We start from the raw sequence: 18,187 nt of genomic DNA, 5'->3' as shown, positions 1-18,187 counted from the left end.
TCACACACCATTCATTCAAGAGCACACTGTGGTAAGTTGGCTTGATTTTAGTTTCAGAGTGAAGCTGGGATTAAGTAACTGAATTTTTTTTTGTGGTTTTGAAATGTTTAACCACCTTTTGAAGGTGTTTGCTTGAATGCGGTTTAAATGTGTTTGTAGAGGTTTGGGTGTGTTTACTGTAATTGGTGCAGAGAGCAACAATTATGGTGTTCATTTAAAACAAAAAATGGCATTATATTGCAAAAGTCTGTAACACACTGATTCTAAACTCCATTATGAGCTAATAGTCTTTGGCTGATAAGCTACTGATGCTGTCTGGACAGTGATCAAGGCACTGATGAATGAATAGGGCTTTGATTTTATGTTGATTGGCTTCTTCTAGAATTTTCCTTTTGTTATAAATTTGAGTGGAAATATATTTGTATCAGAAGGCGTCACTGGTTGGGTGCATAGATTTAAAAGGCTTTTTTTGTTGTGGGTATGACTCCTGTGTTACGCATGTAAGGAGATATTTTTATCTTATAGGAAGGAAAACTATGCATCATCCTAAGATAAAATATTGTCATTGGATAGATTCTCCTTATACTCTTAACCAAGGAAAGTTTTTGTGCACAGATCTGTTTCCTTTCCTTTGAGTTTCTATTTTGATATTTCTTGCTGTTTTGTGGATATCCAGAAAGAAATCAATGCGGTTAAATTGTGATGTTCTTTGTTTGTGGTTCTCACACATGCCTACGGTGTGCAGTCTGTTGTTAGTAGCCTTGACAGCTGTGAGAAGGATCTATCATCTTCTTTGTCTACAACAGTATTTGTGGTCTGCACAACACAGATCTATTCCCTCATGATGTGCATGCTGTAAATCCTCTATAAACTTTACTAACAAGCTGAAGTGTGTGGAGGAGTGATTACACACATTTGTCTGGTCTCTTCTGTGTGCCATCGCACCATTATCCAGCAGTATTCCTCATATGACCTCTCTTTATTTCTCTCCACCCCTCCTCTCTCGCATCACCCACCCACGGGCTTCACGAGAGACCTTATGAGGATCATTTGACTGGAATGATACTGCTGCTTCAGGCATTTTAAAGTAGGGGGAAAACAAGCAATTTGTTACACAAATTTATGCTCCAGAAGGCTTTGTGATTTAGTCATTAGATCTGTTATTCTAAGCTGGAGGTAGCAGCTTTGAATCGTCTTTTTATCTGTGGTGTGCCAGCTTTTTATCTCGCATCTTTTTGTGTGTGTCTAACATTGTATGTGAACCTTTAAACTGGAGGATGTCAGTGTGTTATTGTGTTAGTAGGCCTGATATCGATCACAGATTTTAATGATCTCAGGATTGTGTAATCTGATACTAGTGGCTCGTGTTTGTATTATTTATTTACTTATTTTATGGTGTTCCCGTATGTAACATAGACCAATAACATTTGGTTGTTTGCTTTTATTCTGGAAGATTTTATTATTCCTTGTTGCATTGCCACATTTTGAAAAAGATTGCAAGAAAGTATAGTTTCACTGTGAAACTGTAACTGTGTCCGTTTTTATTTGTTCTTACCTAAGGACAGACCATAATTAATGTGTGTTGTTTGTTGACTGTAACCAGTCTCATTGAGGTGATTTAATCATCGTTGACTGTTTAATCAAAGCTGCTATCCAAAGAAACAAATCAAGGGAAACAGTAACAGGAAACTAACTAAATAAGTTTTGTTTGCATATAAATACATATTTTGTAAAAGATGAATAAATCAAGATTCGGATCCTCACTGTGATTTGGTGACAATGAGGAAATATATCCTCACTGCAAAAAATAATATTCCAAATGAATAAGTATGATTTTTTATTTTTATTTTTTTTAAACTTATGATCAAACATGTTGTGTAACCACATAAATTAATACAAATTAAAACTCATTAGACTCAAAATTATATCAAGTATATTAAAATGGGTTTCAAGAAGTGAAATAACAACATTATTTTTAAAATGATTTTTACTGCACTACAAACTTATCATACGTTTCAAAGAACACAGGAAAACAAACAGATGCAAAATACATTACACTTTTACAAGCTAAATAAAAGGCCTTTATTTGTTCTCGTAGATTGATTTGCTGATGCACTAATCAGCATAGTCTCAATGGTGCTGATTATCTTAAAAGAAAAGATTAATTGTGAAGTTTTACTTGGGACTAAAAAGGCTAGATTACACTTCCCCTTGTGTCCATGAGTTGATGTCCACATGTCTGCTTAGTTTGTGAGACCACGCAGACCCATCTATGGAGAATTTACATTACAGTGTACCATAGAAGTATGCATTAGCTCCATGGGAGCCTGACGCTGTAACAGGCAAGTACAACAGGAATCCAGGCTTTAGATCAGTTCAGTGCTTTTGTCACGGTCTTATTCTTTTACTTATTTATCCATTTATTTATTTATTGCAGGTGACGAGAATTGAGGGGACAATGAGAGTCCACATGCACACCAAGTTCTGTTTCCTGTGTGTGCTCACGTTCCTCTTTCATCAGTGCAGCCACTGCCATGAAGGAGGACACCACCATCAGCACGATGGGCATCACCACAATGATCATGACAGCGCTCACAGCGACCTGCAGATTTCTGAGGCTCCATACGTGAGAGGGGTCACAGAGTCCCCAGGGTCCAAGAGTGGGCACGCTGGGGATGCTCTTGAGGAGGAACAGCGCTTCTACATCCAGCAGCTTTTCAGGCGCTATGGCCAGGAAGACCGGCTAGATTTCAAGGGCTTTCAGAGTCTGTTGTTTAGCTTGGGATTGGGAGAAGTGAAGGTTGTAGGTTTGGATCATGAGGATCTGGGCCATGACCATGTAGCCCACCTCGAGGTGTTGGATATGCTGCACGGACATTCATCCACTAACGCTGGCCACAGCCACGGCCAGGGCCACCGGCACAGTCACACCACACAGATGCGTCCACACCAAAAACAAGACTCTCAGCATCCACACACAGAAGGAGCTCCCACTCGGTGCAGCCAAACCACTGCTGGACCGACAGATCACGAACATGATCACGAACATGATCACGAACATGATCACGAACATGACCATGAACAAGATCACAATCACACTAAGGTAGAGGAGAATGACCATCAACATGACACACACGACTTTGGCGACCACAACAATCACACACATGATGAAGAGCACAAACACCAGCAGGTCAACCACAGGGACCTGTCTTCTCAGCCTCACCCTGATCACAACCACAGCAACCACAGTGATCATGAACATGACTACAATCATATTCATGAAGTGCACACAGACATAGGCGGCACTCACCTCGACCAGGAAAAGCTGGAGCCATCTCAGGTGCCCCAGAGGCTGCAGCCCACCCCGACAGAAAACCGACCCAAGAAACCCTGGAAACCGGGAAGAGTCAGAGGACAGCGAGGGCGAGACAAAACCACATCTTCTCACACACCTGCATCTGATGACCACGACCATGGCAACACTCATGACCATAACCACACACATGGTCACAGCCACTCTCATAAAGATAAGAGAGAGGCACCGGGGGCACTTCCTGTGCCCACTCTGCCAGTCTCCATGCCAGCTGGTCATCCAGGTGGATTAACCCATCAGCATGAGGAGGTAAGATTATTTTTTATTTGTTTTTTTCTTTTTTTATTAAATGCACCTGTTGTGGTTTCCAATTTGCTTTTTTAACTTTTGTGATAGTTTTGCGTCATTCTGAGCTCCTCCGCTGTGTCAAACAAGTAGTTGAAGCTTCCTTTCCCCCATCTTTAACCCACTATTTTCTGATTGGTAGCCTGTGCCATTTTTTTTTATTTTATTTTATTGATCTGTTACTCCTGCAAACTCTAAAAATAACATCAAAGTCATACATTAATTGAGCCCATGGATCCAGCAGGATATTTGAATCTGGACTAGATTTTGATCTTCTTGGGAACATCAAAACAATTAACTGGTCAAATTTACATGTGACACTGTCCATAAAGTTTTAAGCAATCCTGTTAAAAAAAACAGACTGACAAACTAAAACTATTACATAAACCCCCTGATGAAGTTAAATATAGTGTTGGGAAATCTGAAAGCCTTGAAAACAGTCCACTTGTTTGTAATAAATGTGTATTTTTTCACAAAAGGACAAAAAACAAGAAGGATTAAATAAACAGACACAAGAAACCAGATTTTTATTTAAATGCTATTGTTCTAATAAGTTATCAGTGCTTAGTCGAGTGTTTGTTGTTGCACTACTGCTTAAGTTATTATATCGTGTTGGTTTTCTGTGTGTGGAATCTCTCTCAGCATTTTTAAATGAATGGTTGGCTTTCCTCGTGGATGTTTGGATCAGTCAGTACTGCCAAAGTGAAATTCCCTTAACATAAAATCTGTCTTTTGCTGCAGCTCACATTGTGTTTGAGTGAAATTTGACTTTACAAGAAGTGATTCTGTTATTTGTAATGTTTTTCAGTGGTTCCCTGCGTTTATTTATATTTTCATGTTCTCACCTTCTCACTCCAGTGTTTGAACCTCACTCAGCTCCTCACCTACTACGGCCTCAATCCCGACTCGCTCATCTCCCCCCGCCAGTTTGCGTATCTGTGTCCCGCCTTGCTCTACCAAATAGACAGGCGGGTCTGCATCCTCCATTACGAGCAGATGGATGTGGAGCAGGAAGCCTTTGAGCCTGCCAGTTCTGGTAAGAGCAAACTCATTGATCTGCTCGGAAAAAAAAAACCACATAGCAAGGAGAAATATTAATTTCAATGAGTGTCAGCTGCTTAGTTCAGTCCACGGTGCTCATTTTATTTTCATTTCATTCTTTTGGATGACAAAATGCAGCTGAAGCCAGTGTTTTATCCTTGTTTTGGATACTTGGTGTGAGACCAGCAAGCTAAGCAGTCACGGAAGGTGGACTAAAAAGCATCTACTATTATGAAATTGTTGAGACACTGAATATGATGGTAAGAAATTGGAATGGAGGAAAAAGTCACAGTGAAACATTAAAAAATGTGGTTAACAAAGCACACTGTAAGTCAGGGTTTTTGTCTGATGCCATCGGCCATAGGAAACTGCTTTCTTCATAAGTGTAAAACCACAGGGACTCCCATCATAAAACATTAATGTAATGCTGTCTTTACGTAACCTGGAGCTCCTCTCTTAGGGAAGAGTGGAAGATCTGCAAAATATATAATGTTTCTTTAAAATGGTTAAGCCGTATTTTATATTGAGACTTCTATTTCCTGGTACTGCCGCTATCTTTTACTGATTTTATTTTATTTTAATTTTCAGAGCCTGATAGCAAGGGGACAGGGCAATGTGTGCCAAACTGGACCCAAAACGGAGAGTTATAAATAAAAATGTTAAAAAAAAATATAAGAAACATTAAATATAAATGTTAAAATATTTAGTATAATATATAAAATACTTTAAAAAAGGAAAAGAACGTTTTTACTTCTAGCTAAACTGCTTTGAGCTGATTTGAATGCAACAGCAATACAAACAACCACTTGTTGCAATGCAGAAGAGCGTCTCTGCTCTGGTTTGACTCACAACACGGCAAACTGTGAAGCAGAAAGGTGACAGCAGCGGCAGAAGACCGTATGAGATGCCACTCCTGTCACATTGACAAGGTGGGACAAATGAAGCAGCCGGTGGGTGTATATAGCGTTTTTCTTAATCAATATTAAGACTAATCTGGAGTAGAGTTGATCACATTTAATTTATAATATACTTAACATTAAACTGGTGACGTCTTGCCTTCTTTACAGTCATTCATTTCATTTTGGCAACTTTGACAATTTGAAAAGTTTTAATTCAAATAAATAAATAAAACAGTTTTGTGTTTGTGCGCTCAAACGTGACTCCAAGATCGAGGTTTTGGAAATGAAAATGTGATTTTTGTGTAACCATACCTCTGCGGCATCCTTCTGCTGTGCAGAGCTGCAGAGGAGACACAGGAGAGCAGTTTGAGCAGCGACATTAACAAAAAAGAAGAACTGAGTATTGGAAGCCAGAGCAGTCGTTGAAGAGTGCTTCTTATGCTCAAATTGCTTCATGTATTTACACAACATGAGTTTTATTTACAGCTGAAGGAAGGCGTAACATCAGTTCTCGCTAATAATGTAGACTTGGAGAAATTTGAGACTCGAGTCACTTAAAGCAGTGAGCGATGTTGTCATTGTCCAGGAGGCTTTTTCCTGCTTACTGCTAAACATGTACTTTGTTCTTTTATATCAAACCTGCTGCAAGGTTGTCTCACACTAACCTTTGTTCAAGACGGAAATGTTCCTCTAAAACCACTCAAGACGTTTTTTATGGCGTCTGCTGCTGTAGGCATGACCCTGACCTCATGAGCTTCTGCTCAGTGTGTAGTTTGTGGAACCACTGTGAATCTCAACTGTGGTTCAGGGCTTTTTTTTTATATAGTTAACTAAAGAAAAAGCAAAACGTTTGGGAAATGTTTGAGTTAACTGAACTATAGATCAAGCATAGACTCCATGTAAACATGTATCTGTGGACGTCTTTAGTTTAAGTCTTCAACACACAGAGGGTGGCAGCTTTGGTGTGTTTACTGAGACTAGGAAATCTGTGACTTTGAGCGCTAAAAACTGAAATTGTAAACAAAGTGAAACTAAACTGACTTAAAAGTAGTGATTTTGTTTTAAACAGAAAAAAGAAAAATATGTGAAACACAAAACTTTATAAGCAAGTTTACAGTTTTGTCTATATGAAAAGGCTACCATAATTCACCGTGAGCATCAGGAGCTGATTAGGATGGAGGTCATAGTGGAATCACCCCATTAATGTGCTACAGTTGGCCTTCTTGCAGTCATCTTAACACAGGACATTTCTGGGCTATTCACACACCTAACTGCAGCACTCACAGTCTGTGTTTGGAGCTTTCCATCTGTCTCTTCTCCTTATTAAATTATTTCAGTTGCCATGGCAGTGAACAAGTGGTCCTTTTTTGTCTTTTCTAAATAGAGCAAAGAAGGACCGTTTGTGTCCCTTTGAGTGCCCAACTACTTCTTTCTTTCAGTGAGCTTTCATCTCTCAGTTTGTATTCTGATCACATCCTCCAATCAATAATATTCAAAAAAAGAAAATCTGAAAACCGAAAGAGGACAAAAGCGGAGCTATAAAGTCAGAAGGTCAGTATTAAGTCCTGCTCTGAGACCTTACAATGTTTCCAGGTTTATGGGAATGCAAATTATAAAATCATAGCGTTTAAAAGTTAATGAGTTACAGGTCGTGAAATAAAACTCGAAGCTATAAAACCTTTCTTACAAATCAAAGGAGGAGCAGTAATCTCAGCTACTGCAAACCAAAAATACAAGACAGACTGCACATCTTTGGGTTTCTTTGAATTTACGCTTTACGGTACATTAATGTGTTTATATTGGTGGGCTCAGCATGTAAATCTCAGAATAGATTGCACAAAGCCATCTGGAATTACAGTATTTTGTAAACTTGTGTAATAATCAGTCTAATCACGTTGTGGCAGTTAAAGGGGACCTTATGCTCGTTTCCAGCTCTGTATTTGTTTTCTTGGTTTCTGCTAGAGTAGCTTTGCATGATTCATGTTTAAAAATAATCTTTCTTTAACTTATAATGGGCCTCGGTGTAGCTCATCCTCTGTAAGTTCAGTGTGAGTTCATCTCCAGCCTCCCTTTAAGTTATTTCAGAGTGTCTGTCCTGTGCAAAGAGAAGGTGTGAAGGGGGATAATAATGAGAAAAAATCTCTAGATTAAAACACTAAATTTACAAGAAAAACATAAGGAAAAAAAATGTAGGTATTCGATTTAGTCAAGGACTGATATCACGCCACTTTTCAAGGTTAGGCTGGAAAAAAATTCAGAACTTTAACCTCCAAGGATCAGAAACTCCTGAGAAACATCAGCAGCAGCAGCATCTCTTTGTAGTTGTGGTATTAAGTCAAACTATGAACTACAAGCTCAGTCTTAATAAAACTAGTTGTCCTCAGACTTTGGCTAACAACAGGAACACTGTGTGCAGCTAGCTGTGAGTCAAACCAGGGGACAATGAGACTTTTTCCCATGAATTTTCACAGCAAAGCTCAGCGTTTCTATAGAAATCACACCCACCTTCTTCCTTTACAGCGGCGTCCTGAAAGCTCAGACTTACTTGCTGTTTAGTGCAACTCCAGAATTACCATTGGTGAACCTGTGGAAGGATTATTAACTCTGTCTGTCTCCGTGTTGGTCTCTTAAGACATGGTGTTCATCTCGGTCAAGTGTAGCTACTGCTGCATGGTGTTAAATTAAACAGTTGAAGATAGTTATTATTTGTGGAAAATAACTGTAGTTATGATTTCTGCTGTAATTGAGCAGCCGGAGTCTTTTGGCTTGGTGGGATTAGTCTATAGACTGACCTCATTATGTGAAACTTTGGCCAAGTCTAATATGAACATCCAGCATTATAATGGTTTGTGTATGACAGAAAATTAGGGAAAAGCATAATGAGTTCTGTCTCAGTTTGTGAGTTCTCATGTTTTGTGTGACCCCCCCCCCCCCCCTGCTGTGTAAGTGTTTGTTTTTGTGTACATGCTGCAAATTAGACATCACAGTGACTTTGGGTCATAAGATTTACTTTTAATTAGAGGAGTGGCTTTTGTGACTGAAGACAGATTTACACTTGATAGGTTTACAGCGGGGACAGAATTAGACAAAAGGGACTGAAGTTCAGCTGTGAGGTTGGAGAAATTCCCAAAGTGCCTTAATTGTTAAGCACACACTTCCTCCTGGAGAAACCTGTGCCATACGGGCTTCAGGCCAAAGTGTGCCGCCCCTGAAAACATTAATAATAATAATAATAATAATTTTTTAAAACCGTAACGATGACGAGGAGGACTGCACAAACAAGTCAAAAGGGCAGCAACGGCTCCTCATTAGTGCAAAACTAGAGGCGCTAGATTTTCAGAAATGGTGCACCAAGATTCAACCATAGACGTCACCACAAGCTGCAGAGCTGCCTCTCATTTACCTCCTGCCGGCATCCGCGGGGGAGCTCGGAAAATTTGCAGTTCACTTCTTTCTGGTCCCCACTCCCCTCTTTTTTTTTGCGCCGTGCCAATTAGGAGAGCCTAAGCGACACCGGGGGCCATTTTTCTGAGCCGTGGCTCACAGGAGATGCGTAATTGGAGAGAAGTTGGTCTCTTTCGTTCTCTCCTCTGTTCCCTTATCACCGCCTTTAAATTGCCCTGCTGCAACCCCCTGCCCACCTCCATGTCTACGCCTAAGCACACACACATACATACACCCGCCCACACAACCACAGCTGCATAAAGGTAATGAGATAGAGAGGGAGATGAGCTGCGTGAGTGTGAAGGACCTGCGGTGATGTGGCGATGGACTGTCTGGCTGATGTACAGTTGCCTCTCAGGGTTACACGTTGTTCCGCATGATGGCAACAAATAGAAAAGCATTCATCTGTAAAACTTCACTTATATAATGTACATTGAAAATGGTGGTTATAATAAAAACAATAAGGTGAGTGTTAGTGAAGAGATTTGAATACAGATTGACTGTTTTGTCTCACGATGAGCCGCTCTTTGTAATGTGTGGAATCAGTAAAGCGGCTCTGAAGAGACTAATAGCTGTAGTCTGCTGCTTCAAGAGGTAGAGCGCTCTTATAAACATGTTGTCTGAGCTGTGAATAACTCGTATAATTCTACTGTCACGCTTCTAAAACTGCTGGCAACAAACAATCAGGGTTTGGCCATCAATCTCACCGTTGTGATTATAAAGGCAAGGCAAGTTATTTGTATAGCACAATTCAACAACAAGGTGATTCAAAGTGCTTTACAGAGACTAATAGAGGGTTTCTTGTTTGTAACAATTATACAGTTACTAATACCTAAAATGCCCCAAAATACCAGGATGATGCACAGACTGATTCTTAAATCCCAAAGGTTCACTTTTGGCTAGCATCTCAATGAGATTAAAAATCTCATTTCCAAGAGAGACCTGGCATCATAGCAACAAAAGTCACATACCACATAGGTATATAACATTTACATAAAAAAATAAATAAAATAAAACAGCATTTCAGGGGTTGAAAATACAAGCTGATGTTTGAAGCATCCTCGGGGCAGGAATGAGATGAATTTATATTTTAAAGAAAATTATTTTAATTATTTTATTTAGTGGGCTTCTGCAAAGCTGTGCCCATTTTTAAATAGAAGCATTCTTTCTTTTCACTCCTACGTATGGCTTGGCACAGGTGCAGATGGCACGATCGTCCTGTGATATTAAGAGAGAAGGAAGGAGGGGGACGACGAGCTCGACTCGATTCTGTTTGTGACTGCCTTCATCAAACTAAAGTCCACTTCAGCAGGGAAAAGTCCTCCACCTTCAGAAAACTCCAGAGGGTTCGGAGGTGTCTTGATATTCAGCGTCGCTCTCTGGTTTTCTGTCAAATCGCTGAGCAGCTTCTGCCTCAAGGGGCTTTCACGCAGGACGTGGCTTGTGCTGCGCTCGCTGCCGGGTTCAGCATACTGTTTGAGTGAGCTGCAGACGACAGAGCAAAGAGTGCTGACTTTTCAAAGGTTCTCGTGGGAGTAGAGTGCGTAAAATGTTCTGCAGAAACGCAGCGCATCCTTTTCTCTTTAACTGAACGAAGAAGCTCTAATAGATCCATGAAGACGCTGGAAGGGATACACAACAAATATGAGCTGTGCTGACACAACACCGACCTACAACAAGTCACGTGACTCTTAAAACTTGTTTGTATGATTACCTGAAATTAGCGTTTCCTTCCTGTTTTACTAAGCCCGCTGCTGGCTTGATGCTTCACTGCTTCTTTGCAGCAGCGATCTGCACAGGACTGAGGTTGAAGTTTAACATACGAAGGAGAAATAACTTCTTTGTTGTACTCTAATCACTGATAGTTGCTTAAAAACAGGCTTTCCCATCATTCTTACCATAAAGTAGGATTAAAAATACATATGTAGTGACTCATACTAGGACGCAAACACTTTGCTTTGGTCCAAGAGAACCTTTAAAGCTATGAATTAAACATTTTTGACTTTGCTTCCTCCCCAAAAGAAAATATCCTTGAACAACAAAGTAGAAAAGAATGGTAGAAAACATAATTATTTTTTTTTATATATTCATATGCATATATACATGTTATGATTCATGAATAAACCACTGAGGCCTTGGTGAATCTCGGCAGTGCAGATCAGTCAGATGCTCCCTGGCTGGTATCCTTTGGGTGCGCCAGATGCATTTTGTGGTATTTTTGTGTGCTGACTCACGGCCTGCAGTGTGAGGAAACATGGCGAGCCCAGGAGCGATCATATGTTATAAGTGGGCGTGTTAGAAGCCTTCGTCATTCACGCCCTTTTGCCAGTTTGAGAGGAAATATTTTGATGTCAGGATTATTTCGAATTAAAGGCAAGATTTAGTTATTTCTGTTCACTTTTCTGAACACGTTGGAGTCAAAGTTTTTAAAGGGGACCTTTAGTAGCTTGAGTAGCTTTACATGATCACCATCCACAAACAAAATCATCTTTATTTATCTTAAACTGGGTCTTTGTTCAGCTCTTTAGTTTAGTCTGTATCTCAAACAAGGCTTTTTTTTCTTTCTCTCTCTTTTTTTTAAGCCAGCTTTCATCCAATTGGCTGCCTTGTACAAACAGAAGATTTAAATGGAAGGTGGGCGGGCTTTCAGTTCACACCCAGAGCCTTGTGGCCAAGATGAATATATCTGTGAAGACTTTAATAAAATGTCAAAACGAAGCATTTTCCAGTAGTCTGAAGTCCTGCGGGCACGAGTTAATTGAACAAACTAAAAGATGATGCTGCGTGGTGTTACACAAAGTACTGTATGGGAACACAGTGAACAGGGAGAGCCGAGGGAAGGAGCCAGCGAGAGGAGAACCTTTTAATTGATGTTGGTGAACTGTATCCAACATGCCCGTCATTACGGGGTATAAACTGCAGAGAGTAATGTTGGGAGGTTTATGAGGATTTTAGCCCAAGTCGGTCTAATTAATGAGGGAATAAAAAAACATCAGCACAATGTCGTGCACGTTACAGCCTGAATCCAAATGGCTCAAAGAGTCTCAGTGCTCAGCTTCGGCCTGTGCTCTGAATTCACTCCACTGTCAAAGGGGCGTCAGCAAGTAAATCCATCGCACACAGATCCTCAGTCAAATACTGACTTTTTTCATGGCTTCAGAGGAAAAGAGTAGCTTCCCAAAAGCTAATTACAAGCATCAGACACACCACTTGTACACAATACTTTCCCCAGGAGGATTTCCAGCCTCCTGTTTCTGAGTAGTGAGCCTGGCGCTTGGGGAGAGATGTCTTTGGTAGTGTTTTTTTTTTTTTTTTTTTTTTTAATCCCACAGCTGTGTAATGGTACAGTAACAGCTTGATTCAGCCTCTTTAAAGACCACTCCGTCAGGTGTAAGACATGTTTCAGATCATGTCTTCAAAAGCTCCGCCAACTGGGGCCGAATAGAAGAGGAGAGAAGGTCTGCCTGTCGGGTTTTCCTGCTGGCTCTGTGTCACCTGTGATACGGCTGTATGCATGACTGAAGCTCCACCAAAACCTAGAGTTTGTCATATGGAAAACTTGTTTGGCCTCACAAACAGCTGCTACATCGAACTATAGTTAACAAAAAAGTCTCTGAAATGTGTTGGTGAGTGTTGTTTGTGTTTCGTGTCATGGTTCTCAAATAGCCTCCCTGAAGTCAATTGTCTGTAATATGTGCATTACATGCACTAAGTGTTTCAGTCAATAGGTGAATGTCAGCAGTGAAGGACCAGCATCGCTTTAGAGAGCACGGACCAGCTTTGGTGCGACATGGAATTTCATACCACATTAAACACTTTGTCGTGTTTGACGACAAAACTTTTTCTCGCTTCTGAGACCGTCCTGGGCTGACAGCTCGACTGACAGTTTAAATGATAGTGTACCTTTCTCACTTTTTCTCTGGCGCTTCACGTCTCTTGACTCTGGCCTTGAATGAAAAATGAGGCGAGAAGAATTCTGCTGAAATGTCACCTCGTGTTTTTTGCTTTAGGCATCGTATGTCATCACAAGGACACATGGATTTAAAACCTCTGGAGGATGCTTTCCTTCATGTGTGAACAATGTGGGGGAAAACACCTGCAGCCATGAGCCATGTGATGATAAAGCTGCAGCTGATGGTGTCGTCTCTCGTTGTTTGACTGGAAATGAAAAAAGCGTTTATTTTGTACCTTTTCTAAAACAAAAAGTCCTTACCAAACAAATGGGGGAAAAAAATAAGCTGTCCGATAAATAATACTCATATTTTATCATTTAATTTATTGTTTATTTTTCCTCCTCCAGTGTGGGTCTGGATTTGGGGATTTGTGTCCATCACCATCATCAGCCTGCTGTCTCTGCTGGGGGTCGTACTCGTGCCCATCCTCAAGCAATCGTGCTTCAAGTTCCTGCTCACCTTTCTGGTAGCGTTGGCAGTGGGCACGCTCAGTGGTGACGCTCTCCTTCACCTGCTGCCTCACGTAAGTACAAAAGACAGACGGCAGCTTCTAAACACAGGAATAATGTCTTTGTGGTGCCTTAGCGGCGACTTCATTAAGTCCCCTGTGCAATCGATGGAAGTGGGTAAAGTGGTAACAGAAATGACCTTTTTGTGACAAAGAGCCTAAAACTACAAGCACAACTTGCTCCGTCAGTGGAAATGAATCGAACCAGAACGTGTGGATTCTGTGGGTTAATCAGAAGAACGGTGGCTTCATGTTTCTTCGTTTTTAAATACTGAACCACAAACGACTTCCATTCACATCCATTGTGATATTTGATACCTGAGTTTTTGTGAGTTGTGACACCTCCAGATCATCAGTGTGTTTTTGTTTTGTTTTTTTTGGTCCCCCAAAAAACTAAATTGCTTGCTCCATATAAAAAATACTGATATAGTTTGTTCATGGTTCGGGCTTCGTTGAGTTAATTTTAACACGTTGATGTTATCGCTGTGAAATGGTAACAGACATTTAATGAAGTCAAAGAAAAGAGAAATTCTTTATATTAAACGTTATTAGAATAGAATTAAAAACCCTTTGAGTAAAATCAAAATTATCTTGAGAATTTATTGCAAATGTTATGTCACCTCTGACCTGACGCGAGACTTGACAGCCTTAACATCTATGTAGAAAAGGAAATCAGCAACTGTTAACTCTGTGTTAAATGTGTAACTTGTATACTGTGGAGAATTATAGCATCTGTTTTTGTACAACAGTGTCACATTTGTGTTTATTTGTTTATGTTGATGACATGAAAACGTCAGTTCCACTGAACAGTTTTGTAACGGTTTCCTCTTAGTGAGTCCAGGTTACGCTGCTCTGATGAATGTGTGAATGTCATGTGTCGCTCAGTCAACTGTTGCTCCTCTTCCTGTCTTCAGTCTCAAGGGCAGCACGATCACAGCAAACATGGTGCCGACCAGGAAGAAGATATGGTAACAGCTTTTGATGGAGTGTGGAAGGGGCTTACAGCCTTGGCCGGCATCTACCTCCTCTTCATCATCGAACACTGTATTGGCATGTTTAAGCACTACAAAGACCAGAGGGTGAGTTACCTTGATCCAGCTGCAGGTGATGGAGTGGGCCGTTATCAGACGCTAAACCTCTGTTTCTGCCTTAGGTTTTGTCTTTTGTTCAAACTCTTTTGAAGCAACACAGTGTAAGAAATGTGTATAAATATATATATAATGAGCATTGTTGCTCACAGGGCATGAAGAAGGTGAATGAGGAGGGCAAGATTGGCAGGAAGTTGTCAGATCATAAGTTAAATCGGCGCTCGGATGCAGAGTGGCTCCACCTTAAGCCGCTCAATGAAGGTTAGTGTTTGTTCGTGAATCTTTACAGCAGGTTACGAGCTTTAGCTCCTTTGGTCCTCCCGTTAACATTTCCTCCCTCTGCCAGACCCTGACAGCACAGCTGTCTCCTGCGACAACAGCCACAACGACACGCAGCTCACCGAGCTCCAGACGCCCGACTCTCCCACCAACAAGACGCCGCTGGCACCCGCAAACCTCAGTCAGTCCCCCACCAAGGAGAATGGACGTAAAACCAAGAAGCACTCGCACGGACACGGTCACTCTCATGGAGGAAACTGCCACTCGGATCAGGAGATGAAGGACGCTGGGATAGCCAGCATTGCCTGGATGGTCATCATGGGAGACGGCATGCACAATTTCAGCGATGGCCTCGCCATAGGTACCACGATTTTGTAACTCACCAGTATACAGGATTTAAATCCAGTGGCACTGAAAGCAGAGACTGAAATACCAGCAGTTTTCCAAATGATGCCCATTAGATGAGGAAAGCAGTGAGGACTATGCTGGAATGCAGTCCGGTTGGGCATGACATCACTCCCAGCTCCCATATCTGTCTCTCGAGCTTTTAGTTTTAGAGTTTATAAAAGCTTGAGCTTTTAGATCTGAGATCACTTTTAAATAGATGAAATTCTTCACTTTAGTCATTTAATATTAACATCCAGTCATGTAACGGCACATGTCTGACAGAAAATAAGGCCTAATGGGTCTATGTTAAGTCTGAAGTCTGGAAACACGGTGCTGTTGGTCTCCCGCAAAACAGTTTTTGGTTTTGTTTTTTTTTTTTATATACCAAGCTTGAAGCTTGAACCAGCAGTCTTTTGGCAGAAGATTAATATTTAACTGGTAGATGCCCAGCAGTCTGTAGTTTCCTCTAATGGTCTGTTTCTTTCTCTTTTCTCTGACACTTTGAACTCTACAGGCGCTGCGTTCAGTGCAAACCTGACAGGTGGCATCAGCACATCAGTGGCTGTTTTCTGCCACGAATTACCTCATGAACTCGGTACGTGCACTAAGACACTGTGAAGGGGGGATAAGATAAATAAAACTGTCAAAAGCAACTCATTTACTCATTACACACAAGACACTGCACGCTTCATTTATTCAACAACTGGAACAAAGCTGTTTTGTGGAGGCTTTGGTTCCCGTAATGATAATCAGCGTCTAAATCACCGCCTCGTGCTGAAAAGCTCTCGTCTTACTTGAACTGAAACTTGAATCAGAGCGAGTCTCGCGACCCTCCGTCCCTTGAAACTTGTTAAAAAACCAGTGGCGTCAATAATCAGCGCTGTGCTCTTCACTCCAGAAAAATGCTGGGTTTTTTGTAAATTAATGGCTTTCACACGACGGCACTGAGATGATTCGCCAATATCTGTCAGAGCAGATGATATACTGAGCCTGGCACACGCTGTTCAATACAGCTGCCGGTGCTCTCGTTTGCATTCAGCTATCCTCCTCTGAGGAGCCGTGTGATTCAGCAGCAGTGAACAGCTTTGTTCCGGCATGCTTGTTTTTTTTGTAAATAACGCCGCAGTGCTCTCCTCTGCCGGTTTGTTTATAGAGAGAGGAAGAGGATGGGGCAAAGAAGACAGACAATGGGCCCGTCCACAGCAGATCAGTACTGATGATGTGTCTCATTGTGCTGCAGCGTCATTGCCTCGTTTGTGTTCTTGATGAATAGACTAGTGTCAATTACCGCTGCGTGTGAACTGGTGAATAATAACCTAGGTTTGTCTGGCTGCCCCCTCCCCTTGTGTTGATCAAGAGCACCCTGTTCTCTTATTGTTGTGTTTTAGAGGGGAAATGAGTAAAGGAGAAGAAACAGGCTTTTGAGTCTGTAATATTAAAGCGCTTAGCAGAAAGTACCAGTTAATGACCGTCTGCAAAAATAAAAAAATAAAAAAATCAGCATATATATCCATCTCTATATCTAGAGAGATAGGATTTTTAAAAATCCTTTCTCTATTTTAAGTTTCCAGATGGCTAACTGCTGCAGCACCGTCTCGAGCGGTATGTGGAGATATGCGAGCTCGGTCCCTTTGTCCCCGCGTAATTTCACATTTCCTGTTGATTCGGTGCCCGTTTCTTCAGCAGCGCTCGCTGTCGTGCCTTCACTCCCGTCGGGCAGCTTGTCAGACAAACGCAGCAGTTTGACAAGTGCACCTCTCAGCTCCTCCTCAACACAAAGACTGTCCCCCGACTGGCAGCTGGATGGAAAAGATGATGATTATAAGGGTTCTTTAACCACCCAGAGTGAAACTAATTGGCAGTGATGGGTGTGTTAATTGCGGTAGATGAGGCGGCAGCAGGCGTGTCTGAGTGTCTGACGGTTTGGAACAGGAGGGGGAAGTAGGAAAAGTTGAAGAGGGGGGCTGACAAAAAAAATGCCAGTGAAGCGAGGTGTGCGTGGACCGTCTCTGTTAAGTTCTCTCCTCTTTTCTCCGGGGTTGATTGATGGATGAGAGCAGAGTGGTAATATATTCATTGTGGTAATTAGCGAGGAAAAGAGGCCGCTTGTTACACGGCGCAGGAAATGTAGGCCACCCCCCTTCTCAGTATTCATCTCTCTCTCCAAATCCAGGGCGTTTCCGCTGAGACTCGGGCCTCTTCTCGCATTTGGCCCCGGCGATGATTGAAGAGGGTAGAGAGGCTACTGCATGCATATGTAATCATAAGTATATGAAGTGCGGCTCTGGGTTTTTTTTTCCTCCACCTATGTGAAGACAGAAAGTGGTGGTGGTTGGATGCGTGTGGGAAGGTTTGTTTAGAACAAGCTCACCTCATCACTGAAGGCAAAGTGAGTCATGGAATAAACCGGAAAAATAAATAAAACTACATGAAGTGAGCCTCGCTGCTCACCGAGGAGTTCGTACTCCACAAAGAGCATGTCACTCTTCAGACGGTAAACAGAAGTCAGACATACAGCTGTCATTCTGCTTTTACCACACACACGTGTGTTGTTTAAACAAGTGTGTCTTCTGGCCAACAGGTGACTTTGCGGTGCTGCTGAAAGCCGGGATGTCGGTGAAGCAGGCTATTGTCTACAATCTGCTGTCCGCCCTCATGGCCTACGTTGGCATGCTGATTGGCACCGCGGTGGGCCAGTACACGCACAGTGTCACCAACTGGATCTTCGCCATCACAGCTGGCATGTTCCTTTATGTGGCTCTGGTGGATATGGTGAGTTGGCTGAGCGTGCTCCACAGCCCCAGAGTGATAATTGTCCCCCGACTCCGTCTCCTCTCCCACACACGGGCAGTCGCTCGTATTCTCGTTGCCTCCTGATCTGCAATGCTAATCCCAGAAAGTCTGAGTCTTATCCCAACTGGTTACTTTGT

At 41.8% G+C, this 18,187-nt stretch overlaps 1 protein-coding gene across 2 annotated transcripts in view; it reads left to right on the top strand.

Annotated features, from left to right (window-relative positions):
* The window catches only part of slc39a10 (solute carrier family 39 member 10), a 35,383-nt gene that overhangs the window by 14,265 nt on the left and 2,931 nt on the right, over positions 1–18,187 (top strand). For both annotated transcript variants that reach the window (XM_082508232.1, XM_082508231.1), the window contains 8 exons: positions 2,438–3,622; positions 4,517–4,694; positions 13,343–13,518; positions 14,418–14,582; positions 14,744–14,852; positions 14,938–15,231; positions 15,772–15,852; positions 17,839–18,029. In XM_082508232.1, the coding sequence (XP_082364358.1) occupies positions 2,459–3,622; positions 4,517–4,694; positions 13,343–13,518; positions 14,418–14,582; positions 14,744–14,852; positions 14,938–15,231; positions 15,772–15,852; positions 17,839–18,029 (2,358 nt within the window). In that variant the 5' untranslated portion in view covers positions 2,438–2,458. The remainder of the gene's footprint in view (positions 1–2,437; positions 3,623–4,516; positions 4,695–13,342; positions 13,519–14,417; positions 14,583–14,743; positions 14,853–14,937; positions 15,232–15,771; positions 15,853–17,838; positions 18,030–18,187) is intronic.

The sequence above is a fragment of the Aulonocara stuartgranti genome (assembly GCF_965226115.1).
Source record: "Aulonocara stuartgranti genome assembly, chromosome: 16".
NCBI classification, from domain to species: domain Eukaryota; kingdom Metazoa; phylum Chordata; class Actinopteri; order Cichliformes; family Cichlidae; genus Aulonocara; species Aulonocara stuartgranti.
The sequence above is the reverse complement of the archived record's forward strand: the minus strand, read 5'-3'. Positions and strand labels throughout refer to the sequence as shown.